The sequence below is a fragment of the Oncorhynchus mykiss genome, chromosome 3 (genome assembly GCF_013265735.2).
Source record: "Oncorhynchus mykiss isolate Arlee chromosome 3, USDA_OmykA_1.1, whole genome shotgun sequence".
NCBI classification, from domain to species: Eukaryota; Metazoa; Chordata; class Actinopteri; order Salmoniformes; family Salmonidae; genus Oncorhynchus; species Oncorhynchus mykiss.
This window is the reverse complement of record NC_048567.1, coordinates 78,509,793-78,529,015: the sequence shown is the minus strand read 5'-3', so window position 1 is coordinate 78,529,015 and position 19,223 is coordinate 78,509,793. Positions and strand designations below refer to the sequence as shown.

General features: G+C 47.0%; 1 protein-coding gene across 3 annotated transcripts in view; it reads right to left on the bottom strand.

Annotated features, from left to right (window-relative positions):
• Positions 1-1,312: 1,312 nt before the first annotated feature.
• LOC110504857 (ephrin-B2a) overlaps positions 1,313-19,223 on the bottom strand; it is a 47,342-nt gene continuing 29,431 nt past the window's right edge. Inside the window, exons 3-6 of one of the 3 annotated variants that reach the window (XR_005051389.1) lie at positions 9,394-9,486; positions 8,402-8,512; positions 5,077-6,944; positions 1,313-4,992 (exon numbers count right to left, since the gene is read on the bottom strand). Coding sequence is in view for 1 of the 3 variants with exons in the window: in XM_036975296.1 (XP_036831191.1) it covers positions 6,547-6,944; positions 8,402-8,512; positions 9,394-9,486 (602 nt within the window). In the remaining 2 variants the exon portion in view is untranslated. Of the gene's footprint in view, positions 6,945-8,401; positions 8,513-9,393; positions 9,487-19,223 lie in introns of all 3 variants that reach the window. The other 2 variants (XR_005051390.1, XM_036975296.1) reach the window with 2 other exon arrangements.

The following is a 19,223-nucleotide window of genomic DNA, read 5'->3' as shown; positions in this document are numbered from 1 at the left end:
CAGATACTACTGGCTACTGATATACAGTACACAGATGCTACTGATATATAGTATACAGATACTACTGGCTACTGATATCAGATACTACTGGCTACTGATATATAGTATACAGATACTACTGGCTACTGATATACAGATACTACTGATATACTGAACTACATTCTTAAACATACTCAGACAATGAAAGAAAGAAACAGCACACAGACACACAACAGAGAAACAGCACACAGACACACACACCACAGATAAATATCACACACACACAACAGAGAAACAGCACACAGACACAACAGAGAAACAGCACACACACACACACAACAGAGAAACAGCACACAGACACAACAGAGAAACAGCACACACACACACCACAGAGAAACAGCACACAGACACAACAGAGAAACAGCACACAGACACACACACACCACATATAAATATCACACACACACAACAGAGAAACAGCACACAGACACAACAGAGAAACAGCACACAGACACACACCACAGAGAAACAGCACACAGACACACACCACAGAGAAACAGCACACAGACACACACCACAGAGAAACAGCACACAGACACACACCACAGAGAAACATGTGATTAAATTTCCTAGAGACTAACAAACGTCAAATGAAAAATAAAAATTGTTCATCCATTTTTTTTTTGTATCGCACTGAGATCATGAACTGAAAAATGACCTGTTTTGAGTTGATTCCGCTCGCTCAGAAAATGCATCAAGATTCATTTTGTCTTGTTTTAAGATATTCTGACCTGTTTTAAGGCTTTTTAAGGTTAAAGTGAAATTATCTGTCAGCGCACTCAAATAAACGTGTCTTGGCAAGATGTCAATGCCTTCCAATAGTATGAAAGGCTGTATCTCAGGAAGGTGGATGTGTTTTGCAGTGCAAACCGTATGTAACCACAAGCGTTTCACAGTGTGATGTCCTGTAGAGAAACCACAAGTTTCAGAAAATCCATCCAATTCAGAAATACAGACTCACAACAGTACAGACAGACCGTAGGAAAACACAGACAGACCGTAGGAAAACACAGACAGACCGTAGGAAAACACAGACAGACCGTAGGAAAACACAGACAGACCGTAGGAAAACACAGACAGACCGTAGGAAAACACAGACAGACTGTAGGAAAACACAGACAGACCGTAGGAAAACACAGACAGACCGTAGGAAAACACAGACAGACCGTAGGAAAACACAGACAGACCGTAGGAAAACACAGACAGACCGTAGGAAAACACAGACAGCCTGTAGGAAAACACAGACAGCCTGTAGGAAAACACAGACGGCATGTCCATAGGAAAAACATTTTATTGAAAAACATTTTCAGTTCTTTAACAGACTGGTGGAATGTGTGTCACTGTAGTTAATTTAGTTCTTGAATGTTTAACCATTTCAACGGCCTGGTCATCTGAAACTGCAAGGGGAGGGGTTACTGATACAGCCACCTGGAAACCAGGACAGACTAACGAAACCAGGACAGACTAACGAAACCAGGACAGACTAACGAAACCAGGACAGACTAACGAAACCAGGACAGACTAACGAAACCAGGACAGACTAACGAAACCAGGACAGACTAACGAAACCAGGACAGGGAGACAAATGAACAACCCAATCGTAATACTGTGTCACTTACTGAACAGAAATCAAATAAAAAAAAACAGAACAACAACAAAAATGAATTCAATAAATATTTATGGTACACAGGAATATGCAGCAGTCGGTTTGGCAACTTGTTCTCTCGATTGTTTCCAAACCAAATTGCCATGGAAACAGTGCAAAAGGGGGAGGGAGTGGGAGGAGGACAAGGGCTTTCCAACGAGCGCTAGCTAAAATACATAGCAAAAAAAATAAAAATAATAATTCTAATTGTATACAAAACATCTTACTTTAAGAGTTGATAAAAAAAAACATTGTTTTATTGATCTTGTCAATATGTACACAAGCTATTTACCAACAAACATATGCTCTGTTTTACAGAAGAGTGTCCCATTTGCTCTTTATTCATTTCCATGTACTTTCCTAAAAAGGTGAATAAGGCTATTGTAACATCCCAGGATCCATAAACAATACAAACATTCATGTATTTACAGTTTCTCACCTACAGATAGAACGGTGCAAAATTACTGAGTCAGGTGACCAAGGGCTGACCAATACGAGCAAGGCATTTTACAGTTAGCCTGAAGTACTTCTCCTAGCCAGCTTACTAACATTCTCTCAACATGGCTTGCAACATTTCATTGACATAACAGGGACATAAAAATCGACCCTAGCCGTTTTAGAAGAATGTCAGTTGTACGTTAGCTAGGATAAGGACGTCAGATTCAAAGAAACTAAAACGATTGTCATATTCTGTCGCAGTCAGACAGCAACTAAACATCAATTTGTTTTGTGATTCCTGGTGTGTGTTTTTTTTTTTTCTCTCTCTCTCTCTCTCTCTTACTTTTTCTTAAATAACTATCCGGGTGCATTTCATTTTCAAAACGTTTTTCTTTTTTTCTTCACAGTTTACCTTGGAACGAAATAAATGTTAAAATAATACTAGAAATCAAAAAACTCTTAACAGCAGGCTCGTGTGATGTACTTTACTCGTTTTGTTGTTGTCCTGTTTGTTGTTACATCTCTCAGTGGTGTAAGAACACTTTCCATAAGTGTAGATTTCTCTCAATTCTTAAAAAAATAAATAGAAATTGCATATTTGCAGATTTTGTAGCCTCTTAGAGGCAGAAACCCCAGATCATACAAGGCTTGGTGAAATTTGATGTTCTTAATGAACTAATGAGAATGTTGGTTGTGAACAGATACATGATTTGGGCGTGGTATAAGTCACACTCGTGTTCTCATTTTCTTAAGTCAATGTTTTCAAATGCGTGTGAATAAAGAGAACAAAATGGCTGTCTTTCACTGGCCTTGCTCAACAGGAGGCACACACACACACACACACACACACACACACACACAGACACACACACACACACACACACACGGTAGCATAGGGAAAGAGGGGCACAGGGTCATCATGAGAATCTTCCCATGGTCCTTTGGGAGATGCTACAGTGAAGGAGTGTGGGATACACTGCTGGTCTGCCTCGTGGTTATGCTATTTTGGGTCCAACAACCTCCTCTCCCCTTGGGGCATATGTCCAGGCTGCCCTCCCTATCCCCTTCCCAGGCTCTAGTCCTGTGTCTCTGGGTGGAAGTTAATGAAAAGATGGGACATTGTGGGTGAATTAGATCATTAAAACTCTAGCTTGCATAATATGTACTTTTATACCAGACTAAAGACTACATCAGTGTCTTTCTGACAACACCTCTAATGGGTCTATGATGAATAAATAATGATTTTTTTTCAGATGGTTTATTTCTTACTCTTTCTGTTTTCAAAATGTCCTCCTTTAAATGTACATCTATTTTTCTAACTAAAAAAAAATATATATATAATAATAATAGTAAAAAAAAACAACAACAACAAGGAAATGCTAAAGATGATGTTTGAGAAAAAGTGACAATGAGCTTTGATGTCCCTGTGCTTTTTAAAGTTGTGTAGGATGGCAACGGTTCTTGTTGCCCCTGGGAACAGACACTACGGAACCTAGAGCTGTTTCAGACAGTGGCTGGGTTGAACTCCACTTAGACCTCTCTGTTTCAGCTAGTGGCTGGGTTGAACTCCACTTAGACCTCTCTGTTTCAGACAGTGGCTGGGTTGAACTCCACTTAGACCTCTCTGTTTCAGCTAGTGGCTGGGTTGAACTCCACTTAGACCTCTCTGTTTCAGACAGTGGCTGGGTTGAACTCCACTTAGACCTCTCTGTTTCAGCTAGTGGCTGGGTTGAACTCCACTTAGACCTCTCTGTTTCAGACAGTGGCTGGGTTGAACTCCACTTAGACCTCTCTGTTTCAGCTAGTGGCTGGGTTAAACTCCACCAGACCTCTCTGTTTCAGACAGTGTCTGGGTTAAACTCCACCAGACCTCTCTGTTTCAGACAGTGGCTGGGTTAAACTCCACCAGACCTCTCTGTTTCAGACAGTGGCTGGGTTGAACTCCACTTAGACCTCTCTGTTTCAGACAGTGGCTGGGTTAAACTCCACCAGACCTCTCTGTTTCAGACAGTGGCTGGATTAAACTCCACTTAGACCTCTCTGTTTCAGACAGTGGCTGGGTTAAACTCCACTTAGACCTCTCTGTTTCAGACAGTGGCTGGGTTAAACTCCACTTAGACCTCTCTGTTTCAGACAGTGGCTGGGTTAAACTCCACCAGACCTCTCTGTTTCAGACAGCGGCTGGGTTAAACTCCACTTAGACCTCTCTGTTTCAGACAGTGGCTGGGTTAAACTCCACTTAGACCTCTCTGTTTCAGACAGTGGCTGGGTTAAACTCCACTTAGACCTCTCTGTTTCAGACAGTGGCTGGGTTAAACTCCACCAGACCTCTCTGTTTCAGACAGCGGCTGGGTTAAACTCCACTTAGACCTCTCTGTTTCAGACAGCGGCTGGGTTAAACTTCACCAGACCTCTCTGTTTGTGACAGTGGCTGGGTTAAACTCCACCAGACCTCTCTGTTTCAGACAATGGCTGGGTTAAACTCCACCAGACCTCTCTGTTTCAGACAGTGGCTGGGTTAAACTCCACTTAGACCTCTCTGTTTCAGACAGTGGCTGGGTTAAACTCCACCAGACCTCTCTGTTTCAGACAGCGGCTGGATTAAACTCCACTTAGACCTCTCTGTTTCAGACAGTGGCTGGGTTAAACTCCACTTAGACCTCTCTGTTTCAGACAGTGGCTGGGTTAAACTCCACTTAGACCTCTCTGTTTCAGACAGTGGCTGGGTTAAACTCCACTTAGACCTCTCTGTTTCAGACAGTGGCTGGGTTAAACTCCACTTAGACCTCTCTGTTTCAGACAGCGGCTGGGTTAAACTCCACTTAGACCTCTCTGTTTCAGCCAGCGGCTGGGTTAAACTCCACTTAGACCTCTCTGTTTCAGACAGCGGCTGGGTTAAACTCCACTTAGACCTCTCTGTTTCAACCACTGGCTGGGTTAAACTCCACTTCGACCTGGGCTTCTCTTATCTTTACCTTTCCTCCGTGTAGCTGAAACTGCAGCAGCAAGGCATGGTGGGATTTCTTATGGCCTGTATTTCCGGTTCACCAACACCTCTCGGTGTTCTAGAGGCCAATCTATGGAAAGTCAGTCCTTGCTACTATTACAACCATACTGAAAGGGATACAGCTTCTATCCTCTCTCTCTTTTACCCCCTCTGCCAGCACCTCTCATTCCCTCTCTGTGATCTGACTGCTTGACTGGGTAGAGGGACAGGGCGGGGGTTAAAAGTGCTGCTCTATCATTCATTTAGGTCCTCCACCCTTCCCAGAAGCCACCTGGTGAGCCCTGACCACTCAGAGGGAGTAGAAAGAGCAGCATGTCCCCCGATGCGACGGAACCCAAATAAAACACCTCCACATGGTCCAGCCCTCTCTAAGTCCTGCTTTCTGCTCTCTCAGTGCTGGGCTGCAGTGTGTGCGTGTGCGTGTGTGTCTGCGCGCGCGTGCGTGTACGTGTGTGTGCGCATGCGTGTGTGCGTGTGTGTGTGTGCGTGCGTGCGTGTGTTTTTCACACGTGTCTGTGTGTATTTGAAAGTCACGTACACCAGCACGACATGAGCTGCGACAAAACCACGTTACCAAAAAAATAAATAGTCTGCAAGTTGAACAACACCAGGAATGAACCAACAATAATGAAGCTGTAAAAAGGAATCGTGCTGTTTTCTTCTTCTCCTAAACCTTTTTTCAAGTAACCACGGTAATGATTGATGACGCAAGAAAGTAAAAGGTGTGGTCGGAAACGATGAGGGAATTATGGGTCGTAACGAGCACGAGGGTCTGAACCGTTCACAATGACTGACAGTGGGTGAGTGTGTGGGTGATAGGGTGAGTGAGTGGGTGGTTGTGTGGGTGATAGGTTGGTGTCCGTGTGTCATTCGGGATTGTCCCAGAGTGGATATTTCCACGAAGTGTCTCATGACTAACTGCCATTACTAACATGAGTTCATGGTTCGCCTCTTCTCTCCTTTTCCTCTCTCTGCCATTCCTCTCTCTGCCATCCCTCTCTTTCTCCCTCCATCGTCTCTTTCCCAGCAGTAGTCTCTTTTGGGGAGAATCGCAGAGCAGGATATCCAGGGAGGTTTGGGTCAAACTCCTCTGTTCCTTCTGTGTATCCAAAACAAACACGTGTAGGGGGCAGGAGGTCTGTCTCTCCAACCATCCATCTGTCCTTCCGTCCGTCCACACACACAAACACACAAGCTGCTGGGAGAGAAGAGAAGCGGATAGGAGGTATTCCCCCCAAAAAAAATCCCCAGGAGAGCAGCTTTTCTCTTTCGCGTTCTCGAACGAATCCCAAACAAACAAGGAATATTAACCACAAATAGTAACGTTTCTGTAAAAACAACAAGAACAATAACAGAGAGATGGGAAAGGAGGGTCCAATCCAAAAACGAGCCCTGCCAGGGAGGTTGGAGGTGAGGTTTAGACCTTGTAGTAGATGTTGGCAGGGCTCTGGGGGGGCATCTCCTGAACGATGTACACTGGGTGACCGTAGTCCCCGCTCACTTTCTCGTAGTGCGGGCAGAAGACGCTGTCTGAAGTCCTGAGAGGGATGATGATGTCACTGGGCTCCGAGCCGTTGTTGTTGCCCCGTTTGGGCGTGGCCAGCGTGCTGAGGGACAGCGTGGTGCCGTGCTGCGGAGAGTGCTTGCGGTGCCGTCGCCGGTACTTGAGCAGCAGCAGGACCAGCATGATGATGATGACGATGAAGATGACGCTGCCCGAGGCGATGCATGCGAACAGGGCCACCTCGGAGCCGATGATGCTGGAGGATTTACCACCCGTCCCCTGGTCGCCCTCGCCCTCCCTGTACGACGAATCTGAGAGGAGAAGAAAATTCAAACTGTGAGTGAAAATAATGAATCAAACATGTTAATATTCATACAGAGGGAGGTGAGATGGAGGGAGAAGAAGAGGGAGGGGTCCTAGTAGGAGGATTAGAGGGTATCCATTCAGTTTCTCTCTGTCTCTCTGTGTGTCTCTGTGTGTGTGTCTCTCCCCCTCTCTCTCTCCCTGTCCCTCTCCCTGTCCCTCTCCCTCTCCTTAAAAAGTGTCTGGTCAGTCCAAGACATACTTAATGGACATATGGCCACTGCTAACCTTGTTTGTTTCTCTCTCTCTTCCTCTCTCTCTCTCTCTCTCTCTCTCTTTCTTTCTCTCACTCTCCCTCTCTCCTTCTCTCTCTCCCTTTCTCTCTCCCTTTCTCCAGCTATGGCACAGCACAGTCTCACATAGAGCACCATTCAGTAGCATTTCAATAACAAACCAAACCTATGATGAATATAGGCGCATTCATATTCTACTTATCTTATTACTAGGTCCACAGGGAATTAGATCGTATTATAAGATGGAAGAAGCAATATTGATTCATAACAACCACTCTGGTATACTTCCAAGACTCAAGGGTAGGTCTGCCCCCCGCCCCCCAGGATTACTGTGTCTCACTGTCTGGTTCCACTCCCCTGAGGGCCTAGTGCCACAGCTATGGGGAGTGGGCCCGACGCAGGGACCCTTCCGTTGTTTAACAAGGGGATTATGCTGCCTCAGACACTCTGCTCATACCACTGATGCCCATATGCTTCTGCTCCGACCCGAGGAGGAGGGATGGGGTGGAAACAGACAGGAGAAGATGCTGAGGTCGGCAGAGTGTGGCGCCAGCGAGGATTTAGTGGCGCCCTGGCCGTACGCCGGTCGTCAGAGGTGGGGCTAGAGGTAACAGGCCTGGCAGCGTTTTATATAGGTTTATATAGGTTTATATAGGTCAGCTTGTTTTCAGTCCTCGAATGATTTCTTCCAAATAAAGTTCATTGCGAAAATTGAGGGTCTGGTTTTCTTTGGAGATTTTAACAGTAATTAATAGCATAGATAAGAGAAGTGTGTGTGTGTGTGTGTGCGTGTGCGTGCGCGTGCGTGCGCGTGTGTGCGTGTGTGTGTAGAGAACAACTGTGTGTCTGTGCTCAAAAAGGCTGTTAAGATTTTGGATAGCGATTGGATCGTTTTCATGAAAATGTCACTTGGCTGACGGGGATACGAACCCAGAGATGCCTATCAGTTTTATTTTACTTTCAACCAGGAGAGGAATTGCTGACCTTTACTTCCTGTCCTTCAATACACACACTCACACACACACACACACACACACACACACACACACACACACACACACACACACTCACACACACACAGACATACTCACACACACTCTCAACCTGCTTTTACCAAACTTAGTTAGAAAAGAGGACTCGACTGCCTGACGACTTCTTGACTTCTTGTTTACCTGTCTTCTCCAGCACTTCATTTGGTTTGTAGGAGTCCTTTCCCACTGTGTCGGGCTGCTTGGGAGGGTATCTGGTGGGGTAGTCTTTGGGTGAGACAGGATCAGAGGCACCTGGAAGACAACCAACAGACATGGATGATTCACTCTGTGTGTGTGTGTGTGTGTGTGTGTGTGTGTGTGTGTGTGTGTGTGTCCTATGCTGCTCTTAATGAAAGCGCAGCACTCCTGATTAATTCCCTGACCTTCAGCAATTCTCAGTGAGCAGCTGCTACTGTTGTAGATGGTGACCTGGGGGAAAATGACCCCGTTGGGTGGCGAGGCAACTGATTTATGAATAATCACGGTTGTTAAATTATCAGCAGGGACCGGGCGGGCGTCATCACAGAGGACAGATGTGTATATGTTAGGGGGATCCATCTCTTGATCCATTACATCTGTCTCTGTCTCTCTCTGTCTCTCTCTCTCTCTCTGTCTGTCTGTGTGTGTGTGTCTCTCTCTCTCTGTCTCTCTCTCTCTCTGTCTGTCTCTCTGTGTGTGTCTCTCTCTCTCTCCGTCTCTGTCTCTATCTCTCTCTCCGTCTCTGTCTCTATCTCTGTCTCTCTGTCTCTCTTTCTGTCTCTGTCTCTCTCTCCGTTTCTATCTCTGTCTCTCTGTCTATGTCTCTCTCTATCTCTGTCTCTCTGTCTCTCTCTATCTCTGTCTATATCTCTGTCTCTCTGTCTCTCTCTCCGCCTCTGTCTCTCTCTCCGTCTCTGTCTTTGTCTCTCTCTCTCTCCGTTTCTGTCTCTCTGTCTCTGTCTCACTCATTTCCTCTCTCAATCTCTGTCCTAAGTGTCATGGAGGCTATTGAGCTGAATAATGCAGATAACCTTACAGTGTGTATATGCAGATACAGTATCATACAAAGACCGTGTGGTTATCTGATCCTGACTACACACTGCTGCTCACAGACACTCACAGGTTTTCAATTAACTGGTAGTAGAAATACTCACTTTGTCCCACTTTCATGATTATCTTCATGGATTTCATCTTGCAAACTCCTCCTTCCTGGTTCTCAAGCCCCTCCATGGTGCCATTAGAGGTTGCTGAAGGAGAGGGAGAGGGAGAGGGAGAGGGAGAGGGAGAGAGAGAGAGAGAGAGAGAGAGAGAGAGAGAGAGAGAATGCGAGACAAACAAACAAGACGTCAGGGAAACGTTGAAAGACCCTAACAAGGGGTTTCCTCTTAATAAAGCCACAATTCATCCCCCAGTCACCCCAATCACCCCAGTCACCCTAGTCAACCCAGTCACCCTAGTCACCCCAGTCACCCTAGTCACCCTAGTCACCCTAGTCACCCCAGTCACCCCAGTCACCCCAGTCACTCCACACTGCTGCCAAAATATTACACATAGCCTATGTTTGTCCCCAAAGTCCATTTTTTTATTTTTTTATTTCACCTTTATTTAACCAGATAGGCTAGTTGAGAACACCTTTATTTAACCAGGTAGGCTAGTTGAGAACACCTTTATTTAACCAGGTAGGCTAGTTGAGAACACCTTTATTTAACCAGGAAGGCTAGTTGAGAACACCTTTATTTAACCAGGTAGGCTAGTTGAGAACAAATTCTCATTTACAACTGCGACCTGGCCAAGATAAAGCATAGCAGTGTGACACAGACAACACAGAGTTACACATGGAGTAAACAATAAACAAGTCAATAACACAGTAGAGAAAAAAGAGAGTCTATATACATTGTGTGCAAAAGGCATGAGGAGGTAGGCGAATAATTACAATTTAGCAGATTAACACTGGAGTGATAAATGATCAGATGGGTAATTGAGTCTATAATATCACTAACAGAGACAGAGACAATAGAACAGGAACGACAAGCGACCATCTTGGATTTTGGCTAAGCCACAGGAAACTCTACAGCGGCTCATCAAACAGACAGAGAGTGTTACAGCAGCAGTAAACTAACACAGCTACTACTGAACATAAACCTCTCAATCCCTCCCTTTAACCCAGACCTACACACACACACACATACACACACACAGACATGAACACACACACACACGCACACACAGACATGAACACACACACACACACACACACACACACACACACACACAGACCAACGCACACACACACACACACAGACCAACGCACACACACACACACACACACGAACACACACACACACAGACATGAACACACACACACACACACACGCGCGCACACACACGCACAAGCGCACACACACACACACACACACACACAAGCACAAGCACACACAAGCACAAGCACACACACACACACACACACACACACACACACACACACACACACACACACACACAGAGAGACACACAGACAAACAAACACACACACACACACACACACAGACACAGACATGAACACACACACACACAGAGACACACACATGAACACACACACACACACACAGACACAGACACAGAAACAGACACAGACACAGACATGAACACACACACACACAGACACACACATGAACACACACACACAGACACACCTGCTGTAAGGTAGAAAGAATAGAGGAAATCCACGATCAATAAAAGAGAGGGAAATAAACTAGGAAAGGAAAATAAAAGAGAGGGAAATAAACAAGGGAAGGAAAATAAAAGAGAGGGAAATAAACTAGGAAAGGAAAATAAAAGAGAGGGAAATAAACTAGGAAAGGAAAATAAAAGTCAGAAGGTGTTGAGGGACGTAAAGGGGGATGTTTCAGTGTTAAATATAAAATAACGTAAAGGGTTTGAGAAGCTGTTTAAACCGCGGCCTGAGGCCAGAGCAGCAGCAGCCAAACTAAACACTGTGTTGTTGGGGAGACAGATGTTTTGGAGACGGGGGGGGGGGGGGGGGGGAGTTGAGGGGAGCCGCGAGATGCGAGACGTCCCACATGTGATATAAGAATAAAACGGGCCTCTAAACAGATGCTGAGAGGTCTTTTAAAGAACTTAAAACAGTGTAACACAGCCTGCACGCTGCTGAGAGGATACAGAAGCAGAGTCCAGCTCCAGTATAAAGATAATTTACTGCTGATCTATGGCACTAGCCACTGCATGGATCTCCCTCCATCCTGGTTCTATTCTCTCCCAGTTTCTCCATTCCTGGTTCTATTCTCTCCCAGTCTTTCCATCCTGGTTCTATTCTCTCCCAGTCTCTCCATCCTGGTTCTATTCTCTCCCAGTCCCTCCATCCTGGTTCTATTCTCTCCCAGTCTCTCCATCCTGGTTCTATTCTCTCCCAGTCTTTCCATCCTGGTTCTATTCTCTCCCGGTCTCTCCATCCTGGTTCTATTCTCTCCCAGTCCCTCCATCCTGGTTCTATTCTCTCCATGTCTCTCCATTCTGGTTCTATTCTCTCCCAGTCCCTCCATCCTGGTTCTATTCTCTCCCAGTCCCTCCATCCTGGTTCTATTCTCTCCCAGTCTCTCCATCCTGGTTCTATTCTCTCCCAGTCTTTCCATCCTGGTTCTATTCTCTCCCAGTCCCTCCATCCTGGTTCTATTCTCCCCAGTCTCTCCATCCTGGTTCTATTCTCTCCCAGTCTCTCCATCCTGGTTCTATTCTCTCCCAGTCCCTCCATCCTGGTTCTATTCTCTCCCAGTCTTTCCATCCTGGTTCTATTCTCTCCCGGTCTCTCCATCCTGGTTCTATTCTCTCCCAGTCTCTCCATCCTGGTTCTATTCTCTCCCAGTCTTTCCATCCTGGTTCTATTCTCTCCCAGTCTCTCCATCCTGGTTCTATTCTCTCCCAGTCCCTCCATCCTGGTTCTATTCTCTCCCAGTCCCTCCATCCTGGTTCTATTCTCTCCCAGTCTCTCCATCCTGGTTCTATTCTCTCCCAGTCCCTCCATCCTGGTTCTATTCTCTCCCAGTCTTTCCATCCTGGTTCTATTCTCTCCCAGTCTCTCCATCCTGGTTCTATTCTCTCCCAGTCTCTCCATCCTGGTTCTATTCTCTCCCAGTCTCTCCATCCTGGTTCTATTCTCTCCCAGTCTTTCCATCCTGGTTCTATTCTCTCCCAGTCCCTCCATCCTGGTTCTATTCTCTCCCAGTCTCTCCATCCTGGTTCTATTCTCTCCCAGTCTTTCCATCCTGGTTCTATTCTCTCCCAGTCCCTCCATCCTGTTTATATTCTCTCACAGTCTCCCCATCCTGGTTCTATTCTCTCCCAGTCTTTCCATCCTGGTTCTATTCTCTCCCAGTCCCTCCATCCTGGTTCTATTCTCCCCAGTCTCTCCATCCTGGTTCTATTCTCTCCCAGTCTCTCCATCCTGGTTCTATTCTCTCCCAGTCTCTCCATCCTGGTTCTATTCTCTCCCAGTCTTTCCATCCTGGTTCTATTCTCTCCCGGTCTCTCCATCCTGGTTCTATTCTCTCCCAGTCCCTCCATCCTGGTTCTATTCTCTCCATGTCTCTCCATCCTGGTTCTATTCTCTCCCAGTCCCTCCATCCTGGTTCTATTCTCTCCCAGTCCCTCCATCCTGGTTCTATTCTCTCCCAGTCTCTCCATCCTGGTTCTATTCTCTCCCAGTCCCTCCATCCTGGTTCTATTCTCTCCCAGTCTCTCCATCCTGGTTCTATTCTCTCCCAGTCTTTCCATCCTGGTTCTATTCTCTCCCAGTCCCTCCATCCTGTTTATATTCTCTCCCAGTCTCTCCATCCTGGTTCTATTCTCTCCCAGTCTTTCCATCCTGGTTCTATTCTATCCCAGTCCCTCCATCCTGGTTCTATTCTCCCCAGTCTCTCCATCCTGGTTATATTCTCTCCCAGTCTCTCCATCCTGGTTATATTCTCTCCCAGTCTCTCCATTCCTGGTTCTATTCTCTCCCAGTCTCTCCATTCCTGGTTCTATTCTCTCCCAGTCCCTCCATCCTGGTTCTATTCTCTCCCAGTCTCTCCATCCTGGTTATATTCTCTCCCAGTCTCTCCATCCTGGTTCTATTCTCTCCCAGTCTCTCCATCCTGGTTCTATTCTCTCCCAGTCCCTCCATCCTGGTTCTATTCTCTCCCAGTCTCTCCATCCTGGTTCTATTCTCTCCCAGTCTCTCCATCCTGGTTCTATTCTCTCCCAGTCCCTCCATCCTGGTTCTATTCTCTCCCAGTCCATCCATCCTGGTTCTATTCTCTCCCAGTCCCTCCATCCTGGTTCTATTCTCTCCCAGTCTCTCCATCCTGGTTCTATTCTCTCCCAGTCTCTCCATCCTGGTTCTATTCTCTCCCAGTCCCTCCATCCTGGTTCTATTCTCTCCCAGTCTCTCCATCCTGGTTCTATTCTCTCCCAGTCTTTCCATCCTGGTTCTATTCTCTCCCGGTCTCTCCATCCTGGTTCTATTCTCTCCCAGTCCCTCCATCCTGGTTCTATTCTCTCCATGTCTCTCCATTCTGGTTCTATTCTCTCCCAGTCCCTCCATTCTGGTTCTATTCTCTCCCAGTCCCTCCATCCTGGTTCTATTCTCTCCCAGTCCCTCCATCCTGGTTCTATTCTCTCCCAGTCTCTCCATCCTGGTTCTATTCTCTCCCAGTCTTTCCATCCTGGTTCTATTCTCTCCCAGTCCCTCCATCCTGGTTCTATTCTCCCCAGTCTCTCCATCCTGGTTCTATTCTCTCCCAGTCTCTCCATCCTGGTTCTATTCTCTCCCAGTCCCTCCATCCTGGTTCTATTCTCTCCCAGTCTTTCCATCCTGGTTCTATTCTCTCCCGGTCTCTCCATCCTGGTTCTATTCTCTCCCAGTCTCTCCATCCTGGTTCTATTCTCTCCCAGTCTTTCCATCCTGGTTCTATTCTCTCCCAGTCTCTCCATCCTGGTTCTATTCTCTCCCAGTCCCTCCATCCTGGTTCTATTCTCTCCCAGTCCCTCCATCCTGGTTCTATTCTCTCCCAGTCTCTCCATCCTGGTTCTATTCTCTCCCAGTCCCTCCATCCTGGTTCTATTCTCTCCCAGTCTTTCCATCCTGGTTCTATTCTCTCCCAGTCTCTCCATCCTGGTTCTATTCTCTCCCAGTCTCTCCATCCTGGTTCTATTCTCTCCCAGTCTCTCCATCCTGGTTCTATTCTCTCCCAGTCTTTCCATCCTGGTTCTATTCTCTCCCAGTCCCTCCATCCTGGTTCTATTCTCTCCCAGTCTCTCCATCCTGGTTCTATTCTCTCCCAGTCTTTCCATCCTGGTTCTATTCTCTCCCAGTCCCTCCATCCTGTTTATATTATCTCACAGTCTCCCCATCCTGGTTCTATTCTCTCCCAGTCTTTCCATCCTGGTTCTATTCTCTCCCAGTCCCTCCATCCTGGTTCTATTCTCCCCAGTCTCTCCATCCTGGTTCTATTCTCTCCCAGTCTCTCCATCCTGGTTCTATTCTCTCCCAGTCTCTCCATCCTGGTTCTATTCTCTCCCAGTCTTTCCATCCTGGTTCTATTCTCTCCCGGTCTCTCCATCCTGGTTCTATTCTCTCCCAGTCCCTCCATCCTGGTTCTATTCTCTCCATGTCTCTCCATCCTGGTTCTATTCTCTCCCAGTCCCTCCATCCTGGTTCTATTCTCTCCCAGTCCCTCCATCCTGGTTCTATTCTCTCCCAGTCTCTCCATCCTGGTTCTATTCTCTCCCAGTCCCTCCATCCTGGTTCTATTCTCTCCCAGTCTCTCCATCCTGGTTCTATTCTCTCCCAGTCTTTCCATCCTGGTTCTATTCTCTCCCAGTCCCTCCATCCTGTTTATATTCTCTCCCAGTCTCTCCATCCTGGTTCTATTCTCTCCCAGTCTTTCCATCCTGGTTCTATTCTATCCCAGTCCCTCCATCCTGGTTCTATTCTCCCCAGTCTCTCCATCCTGGTTATATTCTCTCCCAGTCTCTCCATCCTGGTTATATTCTCTCCCAGTCTCTCCATTCCTGGTTCTATTCTCTCCCAGTCTCTCCATTCCTGGTTCTATTCTCTCCCAGTCCCTCCATCCTGGTTCTATTCTCTCCCAGTCTCTCCATCCTGGTTATATTCTCTCCCAGTCTCTCCATCCTGGTTCTATTCTCTCCCAGTCTCTCCATCCTGGTTCTATTCTCTCCCAGTCCCTCCATCCTGGTTCTATTCTCTCCCAGTCTCTCCATCCTGGTTCTATTCTCTCCCAGTCCCTCCATCCTGGTTCTATTCTCTCCCAGTCCATCCATCCTGGTTCTATTCTCTCCCAGTCCCTCCATCCTGGTTCTATTCTCTCCCAGTCTCTCCATCCTGGTTCTATTCTCTCCCAGTCTCTCCATCCTGGTTCTATTCTCTCCCAGTCTTTCCATCCTGGTTCTATTCTCTCCCAGTCTCTCCATCCTGGTTCTATTCTCTCCCAGTCCCTTCATCCTGGTTCTATTCTCTCCCAGTCTCTCCATCCTGGTTCTATTCTCTCCCAGTCTTTCCATCCTGGTTCTATTCTATCCCAGTCCCTCCATCCTGTTTATATTCTCTCCCAGTCTCTCCATCCTGGTTCTATTCTCTCCCAGTCTCTCCATCCTGGTTCTATTCTCTCCCAGTCTTTCCATCCTGGTTCTATTCTCTCCCAGTCCCTCCATCCTGGTTCTATTCTCCCCAGTCTCTCCATCCTGGTTCTATTCTCTCCCAGTCTCTCCATCCTGGTTCTATTCTCTCCCAGTCTCTCCATCCTGGTTCTATTCTCTCCCAGTCCCTCCATCCGGTTTCTATTCTCTCCCAGTCTCTCCATTCCTGGTTCTATTCTCTCCCAGTCTCTCCATTCCTGGTTCTATTCTCTCCCAGTCCCTCCATCCTGGTTCTATTCTCTCCCAGTCCCTCCACTGCCCTTAGAGGCGGTGGGCTGCACTGTGTCTGGCGTGGGGGGTTGGGAGGGTGGCTTGTGGTCTATCAGGTCAGTAACATAGAGGCTAACGAGCTGCCAGGGCTTAGAGTGTTGGCTTCCCGCCAGCGTGCAGTGGATCCCCTCCCTCTGCCCCCCTCCCTCCCTCCCTCTCCCTCCCTCCCTCTCCTCTCTCTGTCTCTTAACCCCCTCTCCCCTCCTCTGGTAAATAAAGCTGTGCTGCCCACCGCTTTCTGTTTTTCTCCTGTTTTCCTCGACTCCAGTCATTGGTATCCGAACCCTTCCCCTCAATAAGACTGTGATGGAAAGAGACAGACACAAAGAGCATGTTAACGAGCGTTGTGCTATTCTCTTCTCCTTTCTCTGACCTAGCAGGTAGCAGGTAACAAGTAGCAGGTATTAGGTAGCAGGTAGAAGGTAGCACGTAGTAGGTATCGGGTAGAAGGTAGCAAGTAGAAGGTAGCAGGTAGCAAGTAGAAGGTAGAAGGTAGCAATTAGCAAGTAGAAGGTAGCAGGTAGTAAGTAGCAGATAGCAGGTAGAAGGTAGCAAGTAGAAGGTAGCAAGTAGAAGGTAGAAAGTAGGAGGTAGCAGGTAGCAAGAAGCAGGTAGCAAGTAGCAGGTAGCAAGTAGCAAGAAGCAGGTAGCAAGTAGCAGGTAGCAGGTATCAAGAAGCAGGTAGCAAGTAGAATATAGAAGGTAGCAGGTAGCAAGAAGCAGGTAGCAAGTAGCAGGTAGAAGGTAGCAGCTAGCAAAAAGCAGGTAGCAAGAAGCAGGTAGGAAGTAGCATGTAGCAGGTATCAAGAAGCAGGTAGCAGGTAGCAAGTAGCAGGTAGAAGGTAGCATGTAGTAGGTAGCAGGTAGCAAGAAGCAGGTAGCAAGTAGAAGGTAGCAGGTATCAAGAAGCAGGTATCAAGTAGAAGGTAGCAAGTAGCAGGTAGAAGGAAGCAAGTAGCAGGTAGCAAGAAGCAGGTAGCAAGTAGAGGATAGCAAGTAGGATGTAGCAGGTAGCAAGTAGATTGTAGCAGGTAGCAAGTAGCATACAAGGTAGAAAGTAGAAGGTAGCAGGTAGTAAGTAGCAGGTAGCAGGTAGTAAGTAGCAAGTAGCAGAGGGCAGGTAGTAATTAGCAGGTAGCAGGTAGTAGGTAGCAGGTAGAAGGAAGCAAGTAGAAAGTAGAAGGTAGAAGGTAGCAGGTAGAAGGTAACATGTAGCAAGTAGCAGGTAGCAGGTAACAGGTAGCACGGTGGGAGAGTGGTTAAGCACACTGGTCCAGTAACTGAAAGGTCAATGGTTTGAATGCCCGAGACGGAAATGTAATTATCATTATTTTATTTTTAGGAAATAATAATCTGACGTTCTGCCCTTGAGCAAGGCAATAAATCCCCAACAACTGCTCCCCCCGCACCTCTCTGATTGGGTTAAATACAGAAGACACATTTTGGTTGAAGACATTCAGTTGTCCAACTCTCTCCCAAGCTGACTGGTGTATTTTTACTGGTGGGATGACGTGTGCAAATTCTCTGAAAAGCTTGTGCTTTCCTCTGTCTCTGTGTGTGTGTGTGTGTGTGTGTGTGTGTGTGTGTGTGTGTGTGTGTGTGTGTGTGTGTGTGTGTGTGTGTGTGTGTGTGTGTGTGTGTGTGTGTTGCATTGACATGCCAGTTCTAGCTGATCTAGCATGGCTGGTGCAGAGGGGGTATTATGAACATAATGAAGACACTACTGCATAATGAAATATCACTCTCTCTCTTTTGCTGTTTTGCTCTCTCTCTCTCTCTTCCTCTCTCTCCCTTCCTCTCTCTCTCTCTCTCTCTCTCTCTCTCTTCCTCTCTCTCTTCCCCTCTCTCTCCCTCTCTCTCTTCCTCTCTCCCTTCCTCTCTCTCTCTTCCCCTCTCTCTCCCTCTCTTCCCCTCTCTCTCTCTCTTCCTCTCTCTCTCTTCCTCTCTCTTCCTCTCTGTCTGTCTGTCTGTCTGTCTGTCTCTCTTTCTCTCTCTCTCTCTGTCTCTCTTCCTCTCGCCCTCTGTCTCTCGTCCTCTTCCTCTGTCTCTCTCTCTCTCTCTCTCTCTCTCTCTCTCCCGCTCTCTCTTCTTCCTTCTCTATAGCCTTTCTCAGTCTGTCCCCTCTGTGTTTGGCTAGTCAGGATAGTCAAACAATCGCTGCTCACAACTGCTCTTGTGTGTGTGTGTGTGTGTGTGTGTGTGTGTGTGTGTGTGTGTGTGTGTGTGTGTGTGTGTGTGTGTGTGTGTGTGTGTGTGTGTGTGTGTGTGTGTGTGTGTGTGACAGTGAGTGATTGGTGTTCAAGAGAAAAGGGTGGAACTTATCCACCCACTCTGTGTCCACTCCCTTCATAAACACACACACACAAGAAGACGTGCACTCTGACACAGACACACACAACATGCACACACACACAAGAAGACGTGCACTCTGACACAGACACACACAACATGCACACACACACAAGAAGACGTGCACTCTGACACACACAAAGACAAAGAATTATGTTTTTATCATCACCTCTACCCGACAATACTATCAGAGTCATTCAGCGTTCTCCAGGGAACTATTTCATGTCCCATGGATACTAGTGGCATGACTGTAACCACACAGGAGGTTGGTGGCAGCTGAAATGGGGAGGGCTGGTGGTAATGACTGGAGCAGGAATAAGTGGGAACGGTATCATACACATCAAACATATGGTTTCCATGGTTTCCAGGTGTTTTGATGCCGTTCCATTTGGTCCGTTCCGGACATTATTATGAGCCGTCCTCCCCTCAGCAGCCTCCACTGGTCTGCATGAACTCTATCTCACAGGGGGGAGGAACACCTCCACACTGGCTCACACGCCAAACACACGAGACAAACACAAACACACACGTCTTGTCTCCCAGTAGGCTACACAGGGTGTGTGTTTAGTGCTGCGAATCAGATGTCCTAATGACTGATTCTGCTGCATCCTGCTTTTCATTCAAAATGGAGATCTGCATTCCTCTGGGGCAA